Raw genomic sequence first — 15,760 nt, 5'->3', positions numbered from 1 at the left:
AACTAGTAAATTCTCAAATTAGTGTGCTACTATTTCTACCTAACTTTTTATATAATTTCGTAGGAGGATCAGGAAAATGCCAATACCATAATTATCCAAAATCTCCATTATGCTATTGGATTTACTTGTTTTCTTAGGATTCTATTTGTTCCTTTAGCATTTAAAATCAATTGTTCAAAGTAATTTAATTGTGCAGCACTTTCAGTTCAATGGTAAATAGGTACGCTATAGCAGGGCTTTTCAACTTTTTCACCCATTGTACCACTTTTAGGATCTGGCAATATCCAAGTACCACCAGTCGCCTAGCAAGGTGTCAAAAACTTGATGACCCCCCAAAAGGAAAAAAGTGATAAAGTACAGGTAGTCCTCGACTTACAACAGTTCGCTTAGTGACTGTTCGAAGTTACAGTGGCACTGAAAAAAGTGCCCCCCAAGCCACAGCCGAGCAAGACACCTGCCTGCCTGCCCGGTGGCGCTCTTCCTCCTGTCCGAGGTTTCCATTGTTGTGAGCATTTCTGTTGAGGATTGGCAGCGGGGGTGGGGTGGAGGGTGTTTGGTTTTTATTCCCCCTGTCTGCTGGGTGGTTGCAGCAGATTTTGGTAACTTCACATGATCTTGGGACACTGTGACCGTCATAAATATGAATCAATTGCCAAGCATCTGAACGTAAATCACAAGACCCTGGAGATGCTGCAACATTCCAGCTGATTAACGCTTCTTCTGGGCTCAGCAGACATGTCAGGATCACTGCTGCTTTCCAGTTGATCGGTGCTTCTTCAGGACTCAGCAGAAGCGCCAGGATCAGCGCCGAGCTGCAGCTGGAGCCTGGCGCTGATCCTGGCGCTTCCACTGAGCCCTGACAGCTCCAGCCATCTCTCGCTCAGGCTTGTGTGGTGCTACCACCAGTTCAGTTCATTCCCCTCCCCCACTACCACTTTTTTAGGATGGTCGTGTACCACCTGCCAGGTGCCAATATGCCACAGGTGGTACCCATACCACTGGTTGAAAAGCCCTGTATTATAGCACATGTTGGCACTCACATAGCATTTAGCAGCAACTTCTTAAAGTTGCTGATTTTTGAAGGCTGTACATTCCTACCAAGTAATCTGAATATTAATATGGAATAAGCATTCCTTTCTTCAATATATTATTCTCCAGATGAGAGGAAAATTAAAAACAATTACTTTATTAGATTATATTATTAATGACTATATTGACTAAACAAGGCTGATTGTTCAGACTTCATGCATTTCAGTATGGAATATGAATATATGTATTGATACCAAATGTTAATTCATAAACTGAGTCAAAATAAGTAGAATTCTGTAACTATTCTTATGCAATGCCCATAATTTAAGAATCCTCTTAAATCATGATGTAGTAATCTAGTTTATGTATTTGACTGAAAATTAGTTATTACATCACTAAATAAAATATTAACAATGGTATACTAACACATAACTCTTTACATTCCACAGAAATACTGAATTTGCTTCTTTTCCCCAGAGGTACAGAACAATGTCTTACCTGTGAGCCTGCATATGATGTGCTATTATTGATGACAACTTTGTGTATTTTACCAAATTTTCCAAAATATTCTGGCCTTTTCAAAACCTGTATTGAATAATGTATAACAATAAATTTTATAATTGCAAGTTACCATTGTTTAAGATATATTTGAACTATTTGCGTTGGCTTTGAAAAAATCTTTTAAATTTAACTTTCAGGAAAAATAAAATGATGTTAAGTATCAGACAACTCAACCTATAAAAACAATACATCACTATTGTGTTAAATACTTCTGAAAAGTCCAGAATAACAATCGCATTTGGTAACCTTAACATAGTTAAGACACAATGCAAAATTTCAGAATATATTATCAAAAACTCAAGTCTTAATAAATAAAATCTTGATCACATGGAGTAATATTGTTCATAACTTCCCATAATTTCACTAAAAGATCAGTTTATACATAGAAAGTAATCATGTATCCATCCATTTTAAACCATTTTTACCTTTAAAAAAAGAATACACTAGAAAAGTGAAAGGTGCACTGCTAGAAACAGCTTACCTCTGGATCTGCTAGACGCTGGGATAAACCTACTACAAAAACAAGATTCTTCTGTACAACCCGTACACTGGCCAGATGCTTACGATTCTCTGATATCTTCTGTTTTCTCTCATTTTGTTTCTGCTTCTTTTCATTTTTTATCCTCTGCAGCTCTTCTTGGGAGAGTGGTTTATATACTGCTGGATCTTCTGGATATGGCTTTAAAAAAAGGAATAAGAAATAACGCTGGAACTGACACTGCCTAAAGAGCTACAAAGAATGGAAAATCTTGCTGAGTGAAACCAACTTTGGAAAAAGTTCCCTGATATTCATTAATAATAATAATAATAATAATAATAATAATAATAATAATAATAACAGAGACTAGCAGATCAACGCCGATTTATAACACGAAATAAAATATTCACAGAAACAGAATTGGACGAACTGCAAAGGTTTACCCAGGGCAAAGAAATCAAAGCCTTACCAGAAGTAATTCAGAATGTAGAGGCAAACCAGGGGGAGTTGGCAGTGAAGGAATCCAGCAGAGATATACAACTGTTCTCATTTGGAAACCAGGCACCTCTTCCTCAGGAAGAACAAAAACCTCTAACTAAAGAAATAAAAGAATTGAAACAAAGAATAACTGAGCATCTAGAACAGCACAAAAACAACAGAATAAGGCTGCCTGCATTGAAGCTTGTTCCAAAGAAACAGCTAGCACAAGCATTAAAAGATGCAAATACTGCAATAGCAAGTATAAGCACCAATTCACTGCAAGAAACAAACCAACTAATGTACAGCACAGCTGCAGTTATAACTGAATACCTGGGATGCAAAATCAACAAAGAAGAAAAACAAACAAACAGTGCACCAGAAAAATGGAAGGTTAGACTAGAAAATAAGATCAGCAAGTTAAGATCACATGCAAGCAAGCTAGAACAGATGAAAGAAAAGAAGCTGAAGAACAAGAAGACCAAAGAATACCTAATCAAGAAATACCACTTAGAAACAAGGAAGATCAAGGAAGCACTGGAAATAATAAAGCAACAAATAACAGCTATAGCCAGGAAAATCAGTAGATATGAAGCTCGAATTGCAAACTATAGGCAGAACCTCCAATTTCAATCCAATCAGAAACGTTTCTACCAATCCATCAATGGAGAAACTGCAAGGAATCAGTCAGTACCTGACAAGGAAGAAACAGTGCAAGTTCTGGAAGCAGATATGGGATAACCCAAAGAAATACAACAAGGATGCGGCTTGGTTAAAAGAGGTGGATGCAAATAAAACAGAAGTTGAAATGAAAGAACTAGTAATAACAACAAAAAATGGTAGAAAAAAGAGCAAAGAAAATCAAAAATTGGTCAGCACCAGGTGAAGATGAACTGCATGGGTTTTGGTTGAAACATCTAACTGTTATACACCCACTCTTGCCAAACAGTTCAACAATATACTACAAGGAGGAGAAATTGAAAAGTGGCTAACAACTGGGAAAGCCTACCTAATAATGAAAAATCCAGCAAAAGGGGCAACACCAGGTAACTACAGGCCAATTACCTGCTTACCAACAACTTTCAAATTACTAACTGGTGTAGTAGCTGATGCAGTGCAACAGCATCTAGTTGAAAACAATCTCTTTCCACCTGAGCAGAAAGGAAACCGCCCCAACAGCAGAGGAACAAAAGATCAACTCCTAATAGACAAAATGATCTTGGAAAACTGCAAGAGAAGGAAGACCAACCTGAATGTGGCATGGATTGACTACAAAAAGGCATTTGACTCTCTGCCACATGATTGGATAATAAAGTGCCTAGAAATAACAGGAGTCAGTAGAAACATCAGAAAATTTGTGCAAAGATCGATGGCACAATGGAAGACACAGTTGCAGATCAATGGTGAGAGGCTGGGAGAGGTTAATATCAAGAGAGGAATATTTCAAGGAGATTCATTATCACCATTACTATTTGTTATTGCACTGTTTCCTCTGTCAACAATACTGAATAACTCAGGACATGGCTATCAAACATCAAAAACATCTGCCAGACTATCCCACCTCCTTTATATGGATGATCTGAAGCTGTATGGAAAAACATCATCTGAAATAGAATCGCTGCTCAACACTGTCCGTATATATAGCCAAGATATTGTAATGGAGTTTGGCTTGGACAAATGTGCCACACTTACTATCAAACAAGGAAAAATAATGAAAACTGAAGGAATCAAGATGCCCCACGAAAATAACATTAAGAGTCTGGATGAGGAAGAGTACTACAAATACTTGGGTATCCTTCAAGCTGACAACATCAAGCACACTGAAGTCAAGAAAAAGATTAGAGGTGAATACATCAAGAGAGTGAAGAAGATCTTAAAATCCAAACTCAATGGAGGAAATACCATAAAGGCAATCAACACCTGGGCAATCCCAGTCATTAGGTACACAGCTGGAATAGTGGACTGGACTCAAGCAGAACTAAAAGCAATGGATAGGCAGACCAGAAAAATAATGACAATGAATCATGCCCTTCATCCACGCAGTGACATTGATAGACTTTATCTACCAAGGCAAATAGGTGGGCGTGGAATGCTACAAGTACATCAGATGGTTGAAGAAGAAAAAATGGCTTTGGAAGAATATCTGAAGAACAATGATGAAGATGCACTGAAATTAGTATATCAGGAAGGCTTACTAACTACTGGAGAGACCAAACTGGCCTACAAGAAAGACCAAATGAAGAACAGAATAGAGGCATGGGAAGACAAAGCACTACATGGCCAATACATGAAAAAAATAGCTGGGAAAGCAGATAATAATAAAACCTGGCAATGGCTAAGAGCAGGAAAATTGAAGAAAGAGACCGAGGGACTAATTCTGGCTGCACAAGACCAAGCCTTAAGGACAAATGCATACAAAGTCAAAATTGAGAAGACAGCAACAGACAGTAAGTGCCGCCTATGCAAAGAAGCTGAAGAAACAGTGGACCACTTGGTAAGCTGTTGCAAGAAGATTGCACAAACTGATTACAAGCAGCGGCATGACAAAGTAGCAACAATGGTGCATTGGAAGATCTGCAAAAAATATCATTTGCCTGTAAGCAAAAACTGGTGGGATCATAAAATAGAGAAAGTCATAGAAAATGATAAAATTAAACTGCTCTGGGACTTCAGAATTCAAACAGACAAGCACCTGCAACATAACACCCCAGACTTAACAATTGTCGATAAGAAAGACAAAAAAGTCTGGATAGTGGATGTGGCAGTGCCTGGAGACAGCAGAATAGACGAGAAAGAACTGGAGAAGATAACAAAATACAAAGACCTACAAATAGAAATAGAAAGACTGTGGCAAAAGCAAGCAAGGGTAGTACCAATAGCAATAGGTGCCTTGGGTGAATCCCAAAACAACTGGAGCACCATTTGAACACCATTGGCATTGACAAATTCGCTAATAGTCAATTGCAAAAGGTGGCCTTATTAGGAACTGCTTCCATCCTGCGACAATATCTGTAATACCATCAAACATCCACATCTGCCTATCCCAGGTCCTGGGTAAGGACTCGATAGGTAGACAAAATGCCAAATCCAGTCTGAACATCTGGCTGACTGTGCGATGATCGATAATAATAGTAATATAATATCTCCTCCTTATTTTCAGGAATCCTTGTTTTATTACAATCTACTATTCAGCAGGGATGATAGGAATCATATCTGTACTTTTTGGTGATGATGTATATTTCTCTCAGTGAATAATTCCTACATTACATTTCTTTGCAGAACCAGTACTTGTTACAGTGAATATTTTGCAAATTACTCAAAAAATTATTCAAATAAGCTAAAACAGATAATCTAATTTCTAATTTTTGTCAGGTATCTCTGTTAAACTTTGCTACTGTCCTTTATAAGATGTCCAATTTTTGCCACTGCAGAATTTAAGAAGAGACAGATAAGGACATACAAGCTGGCATTATTCTCACTGCTGAAATTTGAAGCATTTACCTAAGATACATATATTACAAAATCTAGTTTGAAAATACTACCTTAACTAGTGCTATTACATTCATTTTTGAACCTAATACCAAAAAATAGATTTGTTTAAAATATACTGATGAGTAAGAGACAACACTAACATGATATACTAGCTGCTAAGTTATTATTTTACTATACAGTATGAGAGAATGAACTGAGAAGGCATTTCACAGGAAGATCTATAATGACCTGATCCATCACAAGACCTTCACTTGTCACACACACACACCTAAAGCCCTTATAAACAGAACATTGACACTGACATCCCCTAAACTCTGCTGAAGATGTTACCTAGCCTTGTAATGAAACATTCGGAAACCAACCCACAAACTCGGAGAACGAACCTTCACCCTCAAAATCTATAAGATGCACAAAACAACATGCTTATTTCTAAATGTGTTAATAAGTAATTTAAATGCTACAAAGGTAACACTTAGCAACCATGCCTATACTAAAAAGCCAGAAAGAGTCAAACTTAATTAGTATTGGAGATTTCTAAGGAATGTTAGATATATAGACTAAACTAGGAATCTGAAGACAATCTCTAAATAGAAAATAGCAAACCATTTCTACACTATTGCAAGAAAACTATTTATCAGGGTATTCACTGGGAATTAAGATTACTGAGTATATTAAATTAGCTTTTCAAAAAAACTGTAGAGCATTTTTGTTTGCATAGAGCAAGTAGTAATTGACATTCTAATCAAATAATTTAACCTGAAAAAATTCAATCAATGGTGGCAGAAACACAAGTGATAAGTGCAACAAAGAAGGGATACAATCCCAAGTGGTCTTTGCCATAATGCTTGCTAATTTGCAGTTATATATTGTAGTATTTAAAGAAAGATGGCACTGCTTCAATCTCATGAAACACAACATTTAGCCTTCTTTATCTATTAGTCATATATGAAAAGTGACCCATTGTCAAGCATAAACAGCTCTGTCATCAGAAGCACTCAAAGTAAATGGACCAAATAGTTATTAGCTAAATTATTACAATACATTTTGAAAAAGATACACATTTAAGGAAAAGCTACTACATATTGCAGCATCACTAAAACATGGAAGCTATCTGAACTAACAGTTTTCAGAAAGGAAAAACAGGAATAATTTCACAAGGACGTTAATCTCAGTGGCTTTTCAAGATCCTTATTCAAAGCTATTTGGTCAGGGGATCATTCAACCCCACCCCCACCCCAAATCCTAGCTGGAGATTCTGTTAGGAATAAATGAGAGGATTCACTACTTTATTGCTTTATACAAAATGCAGATGTACAGTATTGGAGCTCCTCACTAAAGAATAGCATCATTTGTTGCATCAGTCGTAACATTTCGTGTACCCAATAAAATAGAATCTTATATGCAAAATGTATGCCACAATTAATTTATTCAATCATTTGTTGCTTCATAACATGGTTTTTTGAAAGAAGAATGAAGCCACCAATGATTTAAAAAGCATAAACTGATTCAGGAAGTTAAGAGGAAACTGTATTGTTACAATCAATGATAAGACATTAAATAAATAAAGTTTATTATACTGTTGACCAGTGAACTTCAAAAATAAGAGAACTGTCAAGTGTAGGTGGTTTCGGGAAAGGGGCGTTGTCTTACCTGAACGCCTTTTCTCAACACGGAGATGGAGAATCCACCAATGGGTTAACTCTGCCTTCCTGCCCATTAGACTGAGTCAGCCAATTTGTCATGCCCGTCCTAGGGTAGCCACTCCCCAGTTTTGACGAAGGCGAAGTAGCTGACTACCATTCAACGTGTTGGCTCCCGGTACCCTACTATGAGCTAATTGATTTTAAGGGTGGGAGTGGATTCTCCATCTCCGTGCTGAGAAAAGGCGTTCAGGTAAGACAACGCCCCTTCTCCAGCACTGGAGATGGAGAATCCACCAATGGGACATACCAAAGCCTCACTGTCCCAATGGGGGGAAAATAGGAGAGGCTGAAGCTGTGTCCGCTGAGATTACCTGCTGGAGAACCCTCCTTCCAAAGAAGGCTTCCATGGAGGCAAAGCGGTCTATCTTGTAGTGTTGGATGAGTGGGAAGGGCGAAGACAATGTCGCCGCCCTGCAAACCTCGATAGGGGCCCGTGTGGCCTACGCCGTGGAGGCCGCAGCACTGTGAGTGGAATGTGCTGTGATCTGTCCCGGTGCTGGTAGAGAAAGTGATTGATACACTTCCGCAATGCAAGTTCTGATCCACCTGCCTATGGTTGAAGCGGACAGCTTCCGCCCACTAGAGGCATGGTAGAATGAGACGAAGAGAGCTTCCGACTTGCGGAAGGGCGCTGTTCGCGTGATATAATGTCGTAATGCCCTCCGAACGTCCAGTGTGTGCCACTGTTGTTCCAGGGCATGAGACGGGTTGGAGAAGAAATCTGGTAAGACGATTTCTTGGACCCTATGGAATAGGGTATTAACCTTGGGGACGAAGGTTGGGTCCAAATGGAGGACAACCTCATCTTGATGAAAGGTGCAGAGATCTTCCCTGACAGTGCCGCAAGTTCAGAGATGCATCTGACCGAAGTGATAGCAACCAGGAAGGTTACTTTGAGGGATAGGGCCCTCAGGGTACAAGACTTGATGGGCTCGAATGGTGCCTTGGTAAAAGCCTGAAGGACCCGTGGTAATTCCCATGAAGGGTACCTGTGAACTATGGGTGGTTTTGTATTGGAGGCACCCTTAAGGAAGGCGCGAATCCTGGGGTGTTGTGCCAATGGGACTGAATTGGCACAGGTGAGTAGGGTGGATAGCGCCGCAACCTGTCTGCGAATGGTGTTCGGTGCTAGGCCTGTCAAGGCCTTCGAGCAAATATTCTAGGATGTTTGGGACTGTCAGGTCCGAGACATCAAATAATCACTTCTTGCCCCAATTGCAGAAGTTTTTCCATATGGAATCATAGATGCGATTTGTTGCCAGTCGGCAGGATGCCTGTATCATAGAGATTGCTCTCGGCAGGTATGATTCCCTGCTCAAGATCCGGCGTTCAAGTGCCAGGAGGCTAACTGTAGCTATTGGGGGTCTGGGTGTTGCAGATCTCCCTGGCTGAGTGACACTTGTTCCAGGGGAATCTTCCATGGGAGGGATCTGGAGAGATTCACCAGATCTGCGAACCACCGTCTTCGTGGCCAGTGTGGGGCCACAAGTATGACCTCCGCTCGTTCCTGCAATACCCTGCGGATGGTTGCTGGGATCAACAGAAGAGGGGGAAATGCGTAAAGTAGCCCCCTCAGCCATGGGCAATGCAGGGCGTCCATTTCCTTCGCTCCCGACAATGGAAACCTTGAGATGAACCTCGGGAGTTGGGCGTTCGTCAGGGATGCGAACAAGTCCACGACCGGCTGCCCGAACTTCTGTGCTATTTCCACGAATAGGTCTGGATGCGGATGCCATTTGGAGTGATCCATGGTCAACCTGCTTAGAAAGTCCGCTTGTCTGTTCGCCTCCCCCGAAATGTGTTCAGCCCTGATGGAGGCAAGGTTTGCCTCCACCCAGTGTCCCAGAGCTTGGGCCTCAGTCATGAGGGACCTGGATTGGGTGCCCCCCTGCCGGTTCACGTGTGCGTCTGCTGACACATTGTCTGTGAGGATTAGTACATGTTGCCCCGCTATCCTGCTGTGGAATTGTTGGAGGGCCAAGTGTATGGCCCTTAACTCCAACCAATTGATATTTTGTTCCCGATTCGCCTGGGACCATTGTCCCTGTACCCACAGAGACTGCAGGTGCATTCCCCAGCCAAACAGGCTGGCGTCCGTCGTGAGTGTGAGCCAGTCGGGTTCCCTGAAGTATGAACCTCTGGCTACTGCTGGTGATGACCACCATTTGAGGGATCATAATGTTTCTGGTGGGACTCTTACTCGCCTGTTGGAAGAGCTGAGCTTCAGCCTCTGGAATGAAAGGAGGAACCACTGAAGGTCCCTGGAATGTAGTCTTGCCCAAGGAACTACTGCCATGCACGATACCATCTTCCCCAGTAGCTGGGAGAGCATGACCAGTGGAACTTCTTGTTCCCTGCATACTCTTAGCACTAGGGATCGTATGCTGTCGTGGCGCTCCTGTGATAGGTAGACCTGGCCCGAGTGTGTCTATGATGGCACCCAGGTGTAGGAGACGGATGGATGGACTAGTCTGACTTTTTTGAAAGTTGACCGAAAACCCGTGTTCCTGAAGGACCCTGATTGTCAATGCTAGGTCTGACTGGGCGACCTGAGAGGAGGATGACTGAATGAGAATGCTGTCCAGGTAGCACTGGACGCGCATCGGTATTGATCTTGGGTGTGCGGCTAGCACTGCCAGGATCTTGGTGAACACCCTTGGGGCTGACGAGAGACCGAACAGGAGGGCCCTGTACTGGAAGTGGTGTCCCGCATAGCAGAACCTGAGGAACCACTGGTGACTGGGAGCAATGGGAATGTGTAGGTACGCTTCCAGGAGGTTTATGGATGTCAGGAGGTCCCCGTGCCTTATGCTGCCCAAGTTGGAATGGAGGGTTTGCATTTTGAACTTTCGATAGGCGATGTGATGGTTCAGACCCTTGAGATCCAGGACCGCCCTCCAACCCACCGAGGACTTGGGGACCACAAATAGGATGGAGAAGAATCCCCGCCCCCCCGGTTCCCAGCTGGAACCTGTTCTATGGCCCTTATCTCTAGGAGATGTCAGATAGCCTCTCACATGAGTTTGCTTTTGGTGGGGTTCCTTGATTGAGGACAAGGGACGAAGCGTTCTGGGGGAGCTGGATACGAACTCCAGGGACAGGCCATAGCAGATAGTTTGGCGAACCCAGGAGTCCGTGGTGGTGACTTCCCACTGGCGGATAAAGAATGCCACTCTGGCACCTATTGGGGCGTCCGCTCGAGAGTCACTTGAACGCCCTCCTCCCCAAAAGGGCCGTTTGCTCTAGGTTTGGTGCCTGGGTCTGGGCCCAGGCCTGGGCCTGTCCTGTTGGCGATCTTGCCTAGGAGTGAAGGGCCAGGGTGGCTGAGGGAATCCTGTGCCTATTCCTGTCCAAAAGGACTGCCTACAGGAGTACGGGATTGGATGCCTGTCGGCCCGTCTGCTGGAGTGGGCCAGTACCTTCCGCTTATCCTTATTTTCAGTTAGGTAAGGGTTCAGCGCCTCACTGAATAACTGTCCACCCTGGTAAGGGGCCATGGCTAGGCGCCACTTGGCCTTTGGATCAGTTTGCCACTGTTTGAGCCATAACATCCTACGTGCTGGGATGTTGGATGCTATTGCTCTGGATGAAAACCTTGCCGCATGTAGCGTGGCATTAGAGATGTACTCTGATGCTGCAGCAAGCTTGCTCAGGTCCTGTTGTGTATGTACCTCCTCCTGGGGAAGTCTGGCTTGTAGTTGACGGATCCAGAGTAGGGAGGTTCTTGCAAAGAAGGATGCACAGGTGGCGGCTCTTACTGGCCACGCTGCCGCCTGGTGGGTCCTGCGGAATGTGAGTTTCCATCTCCTGTCATTGGACTTTAATACCTCTGCCATGTCTCCTGACTGTGGACAGGGAGAAGAGGAAACCGAAGGGTTCATCTACCTTAGGAACCTCGAGATCCTCTGACTGTTCTGGTGTTATGCTAAATAACTTCCTGTCTGTTCCCCCCGGTGTTGGGAAGGTGTCCAGTGATGTCCATTGTTTCTTGATGGCATTCCGAAAGAGTACCGGGTAAGGGACGTGGTGCTGAGCTACCACGGGTTCTAAAAACAACTGATCTGAACCGTGCGGTGCTTCTGGCTATGGAATATGATCCGGGCCAATGTTGGCTATGCAGCTGGCTCTGCGAAGCAGTGGTAAGAAGAAGGAAGAGTTAAATACCCCTCCAAATTGGGGGGGGGGGATCTGGAGGAGGATCTTCCTCCTCCCACCATGACATGTCATGTTGGTCATCCTCCGTGGGAGAGGAACCTCTGCTGTGAAAGGACTGACAGGGAGGAGGAGTCCTGATATTTGGTTTCCCCTGGTAAGAAACTGGGTGGGGGTATAGCAATCATGGATTTGAGTCTCGGCCCATGGTTGTTCCTAGCAGCCAGCATTCTGTGAAGTGCCTGCTCAATTAGAGTTTGGAGGCGATCCTCGAAGGGGAGGACTTCGGGCTCCGCCCCCGAGTCCTGCTGCTGTGGGGGTGAAAGTGGCCTCAGGTATGGGCTGTGTGGCCCGCGGTGGCAGTGGTAGTTGGTGGGTTGCTTGGGCTTCACCCACCTCAGAGACATGGGGGTCTCTTCCGGAAACCATACTCCTTGGGTAGAGGGTCCCAAAGGAAGATCAAAGGGTGCCTCCTCTGTTTGTTCCGCTTTTGCTCTGGCCTGCTTTTGCGCTTTGGAGAACTCTTTCTCCAGAGCCCGGTGCCTTCTGCTAGCCTGTTTCTCAGCCAACTTGGAAGGTTTCCTTCCAGAAATGGTCTTAGCCTTGGCTTTGATCCTGCCTGCCGCCTCCTGCTTGGAGGATTTTTGTCTTTTGTGTCTGGTGGGAGGGGAGGCGATGCTCATGGGTTGAGATACCGTGGGCTCCTCCATCCTAGGTGAGCTATCCCAGTGATACCGAGAGGGAGCTCTGGTAGGGGATCAGTTGGCGAGATGGGCAAAGCAGGTGGAGAAGGGGAAGGTCGTCCCGCTCTCCTGACCACCAGACTGGTAGAGGAACAGCTGCTGCCCCACCCTTTTGGGGTTTGGTCTTGTCTATGGCTGCTTGTTTGTAGCGGGTGGTGCTGAAAGAAGCTGGGGTGGTGATGGTGGTGGTGATCAGGGTAATGGGTGCACCAGGGTTGGGGGAAAAAACTATTGTAACGTGATCTCAAATGGTTTTTTAAATTTTATTTATTTATTTATTTTTATTTATTTATTATTTCTATCTTTATATCTATGCCCTTTAATTAGTTTATCAATCTCTGAACTATCGAGGGTGGGGGGGAGAGACTGCAGCGCGATGTGAGGTAGTTATTTTGTGCTGAACAGCCATGCTGTTCTCCTATTGGAAGCGAAAGAGAGAGAGAGAGAGAGAGAGAGAGAGAGAGAGAGAGAATGATGCTTCTTCGTTCCCGTGGAGACTTGAGCCTCCACCAGAACTTAATGCCTTGCTGAGCTGCTGCGCCTGTTGCCGCGCCTGTTCCACTGGCCAAGAAAAAATGGCGGCTGAGGTGATTCTGTAACTGGGGGAGAAAGCGGAAGTCTCCCTTTCGGCTTTATGACTGGGCAAGAGGGAGCTTCCATCCTGCTGGCGGGAGATTTGAGAAGAAGAGGGCAGAAGGCAGAAGTGCCTTCTGCAATCTCCACATGTCCCGGCGGTCAAGATGGCCAACAGGGAACCTAGTGTGGCAGCGAGGAGGCTAGCCAGCTCGGAATGACGCGCGGGGAGAAAGTCGGCTGGCAGGGTCACAACAAGGTTTGGGGGGGAGGAATCAGTAGGGAATTCTCCTAGAAACCGTGTCCGCCGATCAGCTGGCCTTCGGTCGTGATCGGAATGATCTAAAGAGGCAGTCCCCACCCCCCCTCCGGAGGAGTGGGTGAGCTCCGGCTACAGCGTTAATCCCAACGCTGAGCAGCTGGCTAAGGATTTCCCTTCAAGAGGCTTGAAATCTCAGATCTCCGGCTGCAGCGTTGCTCCCAACGCTGAGGAGTTGGCTAAGAATTTCTTTTAGGAGGAATTGAAGCCTCCGAACTCCAGCTGCAGCGTTGGTCCCAACGCTGAACAGCTGAAAGAGATTTCCCTTAAGGGATTGGAGAGGGATTTCTCTCAATGCTAATCCCAGGTTTAGAAGGGAAGAACCCACTTCCCCAAGCCTTTCACAGGCTATTTCGAGCAGTGCTGGTCCCAGTGCTGTTGAAGTAGCTGTGATGTGAGATGAATAGAAATCAATATTTTAATCTCTATTACCTGCCTTAGACCAGGAGCCAATTTATCACATCTGTCTGGGCTGAAGACCGAGTCAAAAACTGGGGAGTGGCTACCCTAGGACGGGCGTGACAAATTGGCTGAATCGGTCTAATGGGCAGGAAGGCAGAGTTAACCCATTGGTGGATTCTTCATTTCCAGTGCTGGAGAATAAAATTGTTTTGTACTTTTTGCTTACAAGAGACTAAACTCTGTGGGATTCTTACAAGAAATCTATTAATAAACAAAACAACCACAACAAATATTTCATGAACATCTGTGTTACATCTGAAAAATTGTTTTTCCTTCAGAAAATTATTACTTTAAAATGATAAGAATGAACTACAGTAGTTTAAATAATAATATTTTATTATTGAAAAGAGTCCCAGTACTCTTGAAACTACAAATTTCCAGTGGGTTAGACCAGGGGTAGGCAACCCAAAACACTCAAAGAGCCACTTGGACCCGTTTCCCACCAAAAACAAAACACTGGGAGCCGCAAAACCCTTTTGATATCTAAAATGAAGATAACACTGCATATATCCTTTTTTACCTTTATTATAGGTGTGTGTATGTGTATGTGTGTGTGTGTGTGTGTGTGTGTGTGTGTGTGTGTATGTGTATATGTGTGTGTATACACACACACACACACACACACACACACTAAAAATAAAAGTAAAAATATGACTCTTGGGAATATCCATACTATTAAAACAATGATCACCAAGAGAATGCTTTAAGAGAATAAAATTACATACACACACAGGTAAAAAAAGGATATATGCAGCGTTATCTTCATTTTAGATGTCAAAAGGGTCTTTCTCTCCCTCCCTCTCTATCTGCCCTTGGTCTGCCACTCCTCTTCCCCCACTCTCTTCCTTTCTCTCTCTCTCTCCCCCCCCTCTCTCTTTCTCTCTCTCTCTTTCTCCCCCCCCCCTATCTGCTGCTCACCTGGCAAGCTTCAAGCTGTTGTCCAACAACCTCCGGGGTAGGCAACCTCGTCTCTTTTATGACTCATGGACTTCAACTCCCAGAATTCCTGAGTCAGCCTAGCTGGGCTAGCTAGCTCTCTCCTGCCCTTCCTGCTTCCTGCTTTCTTCAGAGACGCAGCAAAGGGAGGAGCTCCGCCCAGAAAGCTTTACAGCTCCTCGGAGAACACTGTGAGTGCACTCTCTTTTACACATACATACACACATACACACACACACACACACACACACACACACACCCAGACACACATACACACACACCCAGAGAGAGAGAAGCAGGGAAGTGCAATTGCCTCTCTCTGTCTCTCTCTGCAAAGGCAGAGGAGGCTGGGAGCCACAGGGGAAGGCTCAAAGAGCCGCATGCGGCTCTGGAGCCGCAGGTTGCCGACCTGTGGGTTAGACCATTTAATTCATGCTGTGACAGTAGTGGAACTAATCAACATCCTTTCCTTAAACAGTAGACAGAATAATATGCGTGGATTATATTATATTATAATAATATCAAGTGGATTCAAAAGTCCACTTCAGTGCTTTCTGTACTCAGTGTAATGTTGTGCACTGTTGGCAAACAGAGGTAGTATTTCCCAAGCTTTGGGGAGCTTGCCAGAATAAAGGCCTTCATCTAGGTGATTTCTGAAGTATAGAAAGCAGAAGACAATATACTTTGTTTCAAGGTTTCATGAAATATGTCATAAAGAAAAATATGATATGCATTCCTGATGACATAAGCAACATTGCAGAACATACTATTTCAGTTCAAAATAATCACAACAAAACAAAAAAGTGATCAAATATACAGTGAGGGAAAAAATTAT

At 43.9% G+C, this 15,760-nt stretch overlaps 1 protein-coding gene across 9 annotated transcripts in view; it reads right to left on the bottom strand.

The window, feature by feature from the left end:
* The window catches only part of CNOT4 (CCR4-NOT transcription complex subunit 4), a 106,355-nt gene that overhangs the window by 60,617 nt on the left and 29,978 nt on the right, over window positions 1–15,760 (bottom strand). For all 9 annotated transcript variants that reach the window (XM_039354105.1, XM_039354110.1, XM_039354109.1 and 6 more), the window contains exons 3-4: window positions 2,072–2,269; window positions 1,528–1,614 (exon numbers count right to left, since the gene is read on the bottom strand). In XM_039354105.1, the coding sequence (XP_039210039.1) occupies window positions 1,528–1,614; window positions 2,072–2,269 (285 nt within the window). The remainder of the gene's footprint in view (window positions 1–1,527; window positions 1,615–2,071; window positions 2,270–15,760) is intronic.

Source organism: Crotalus tigris, unplaced genomic scaffold (genome assembly GCF_016545835.1).
Source record: "Crotalus tigris isolate CLP2741 ecotype Arizona unplaced genomic scaffold, ASM1654583v1 scf7180000018548.2558034, whole genome shotgun sequence".
Lineage (NCBI taxonomy): Eukaryota > Metazoa > Chordata > Lepidosauria > Squamata > Viperidae > Crotalus > Crotalus tigris.
The sequence above is the reverse complement of the archived record's forward strand: the minus strand, read 5'-3'. Positions and strand labels throughout refer to the sequence as shown.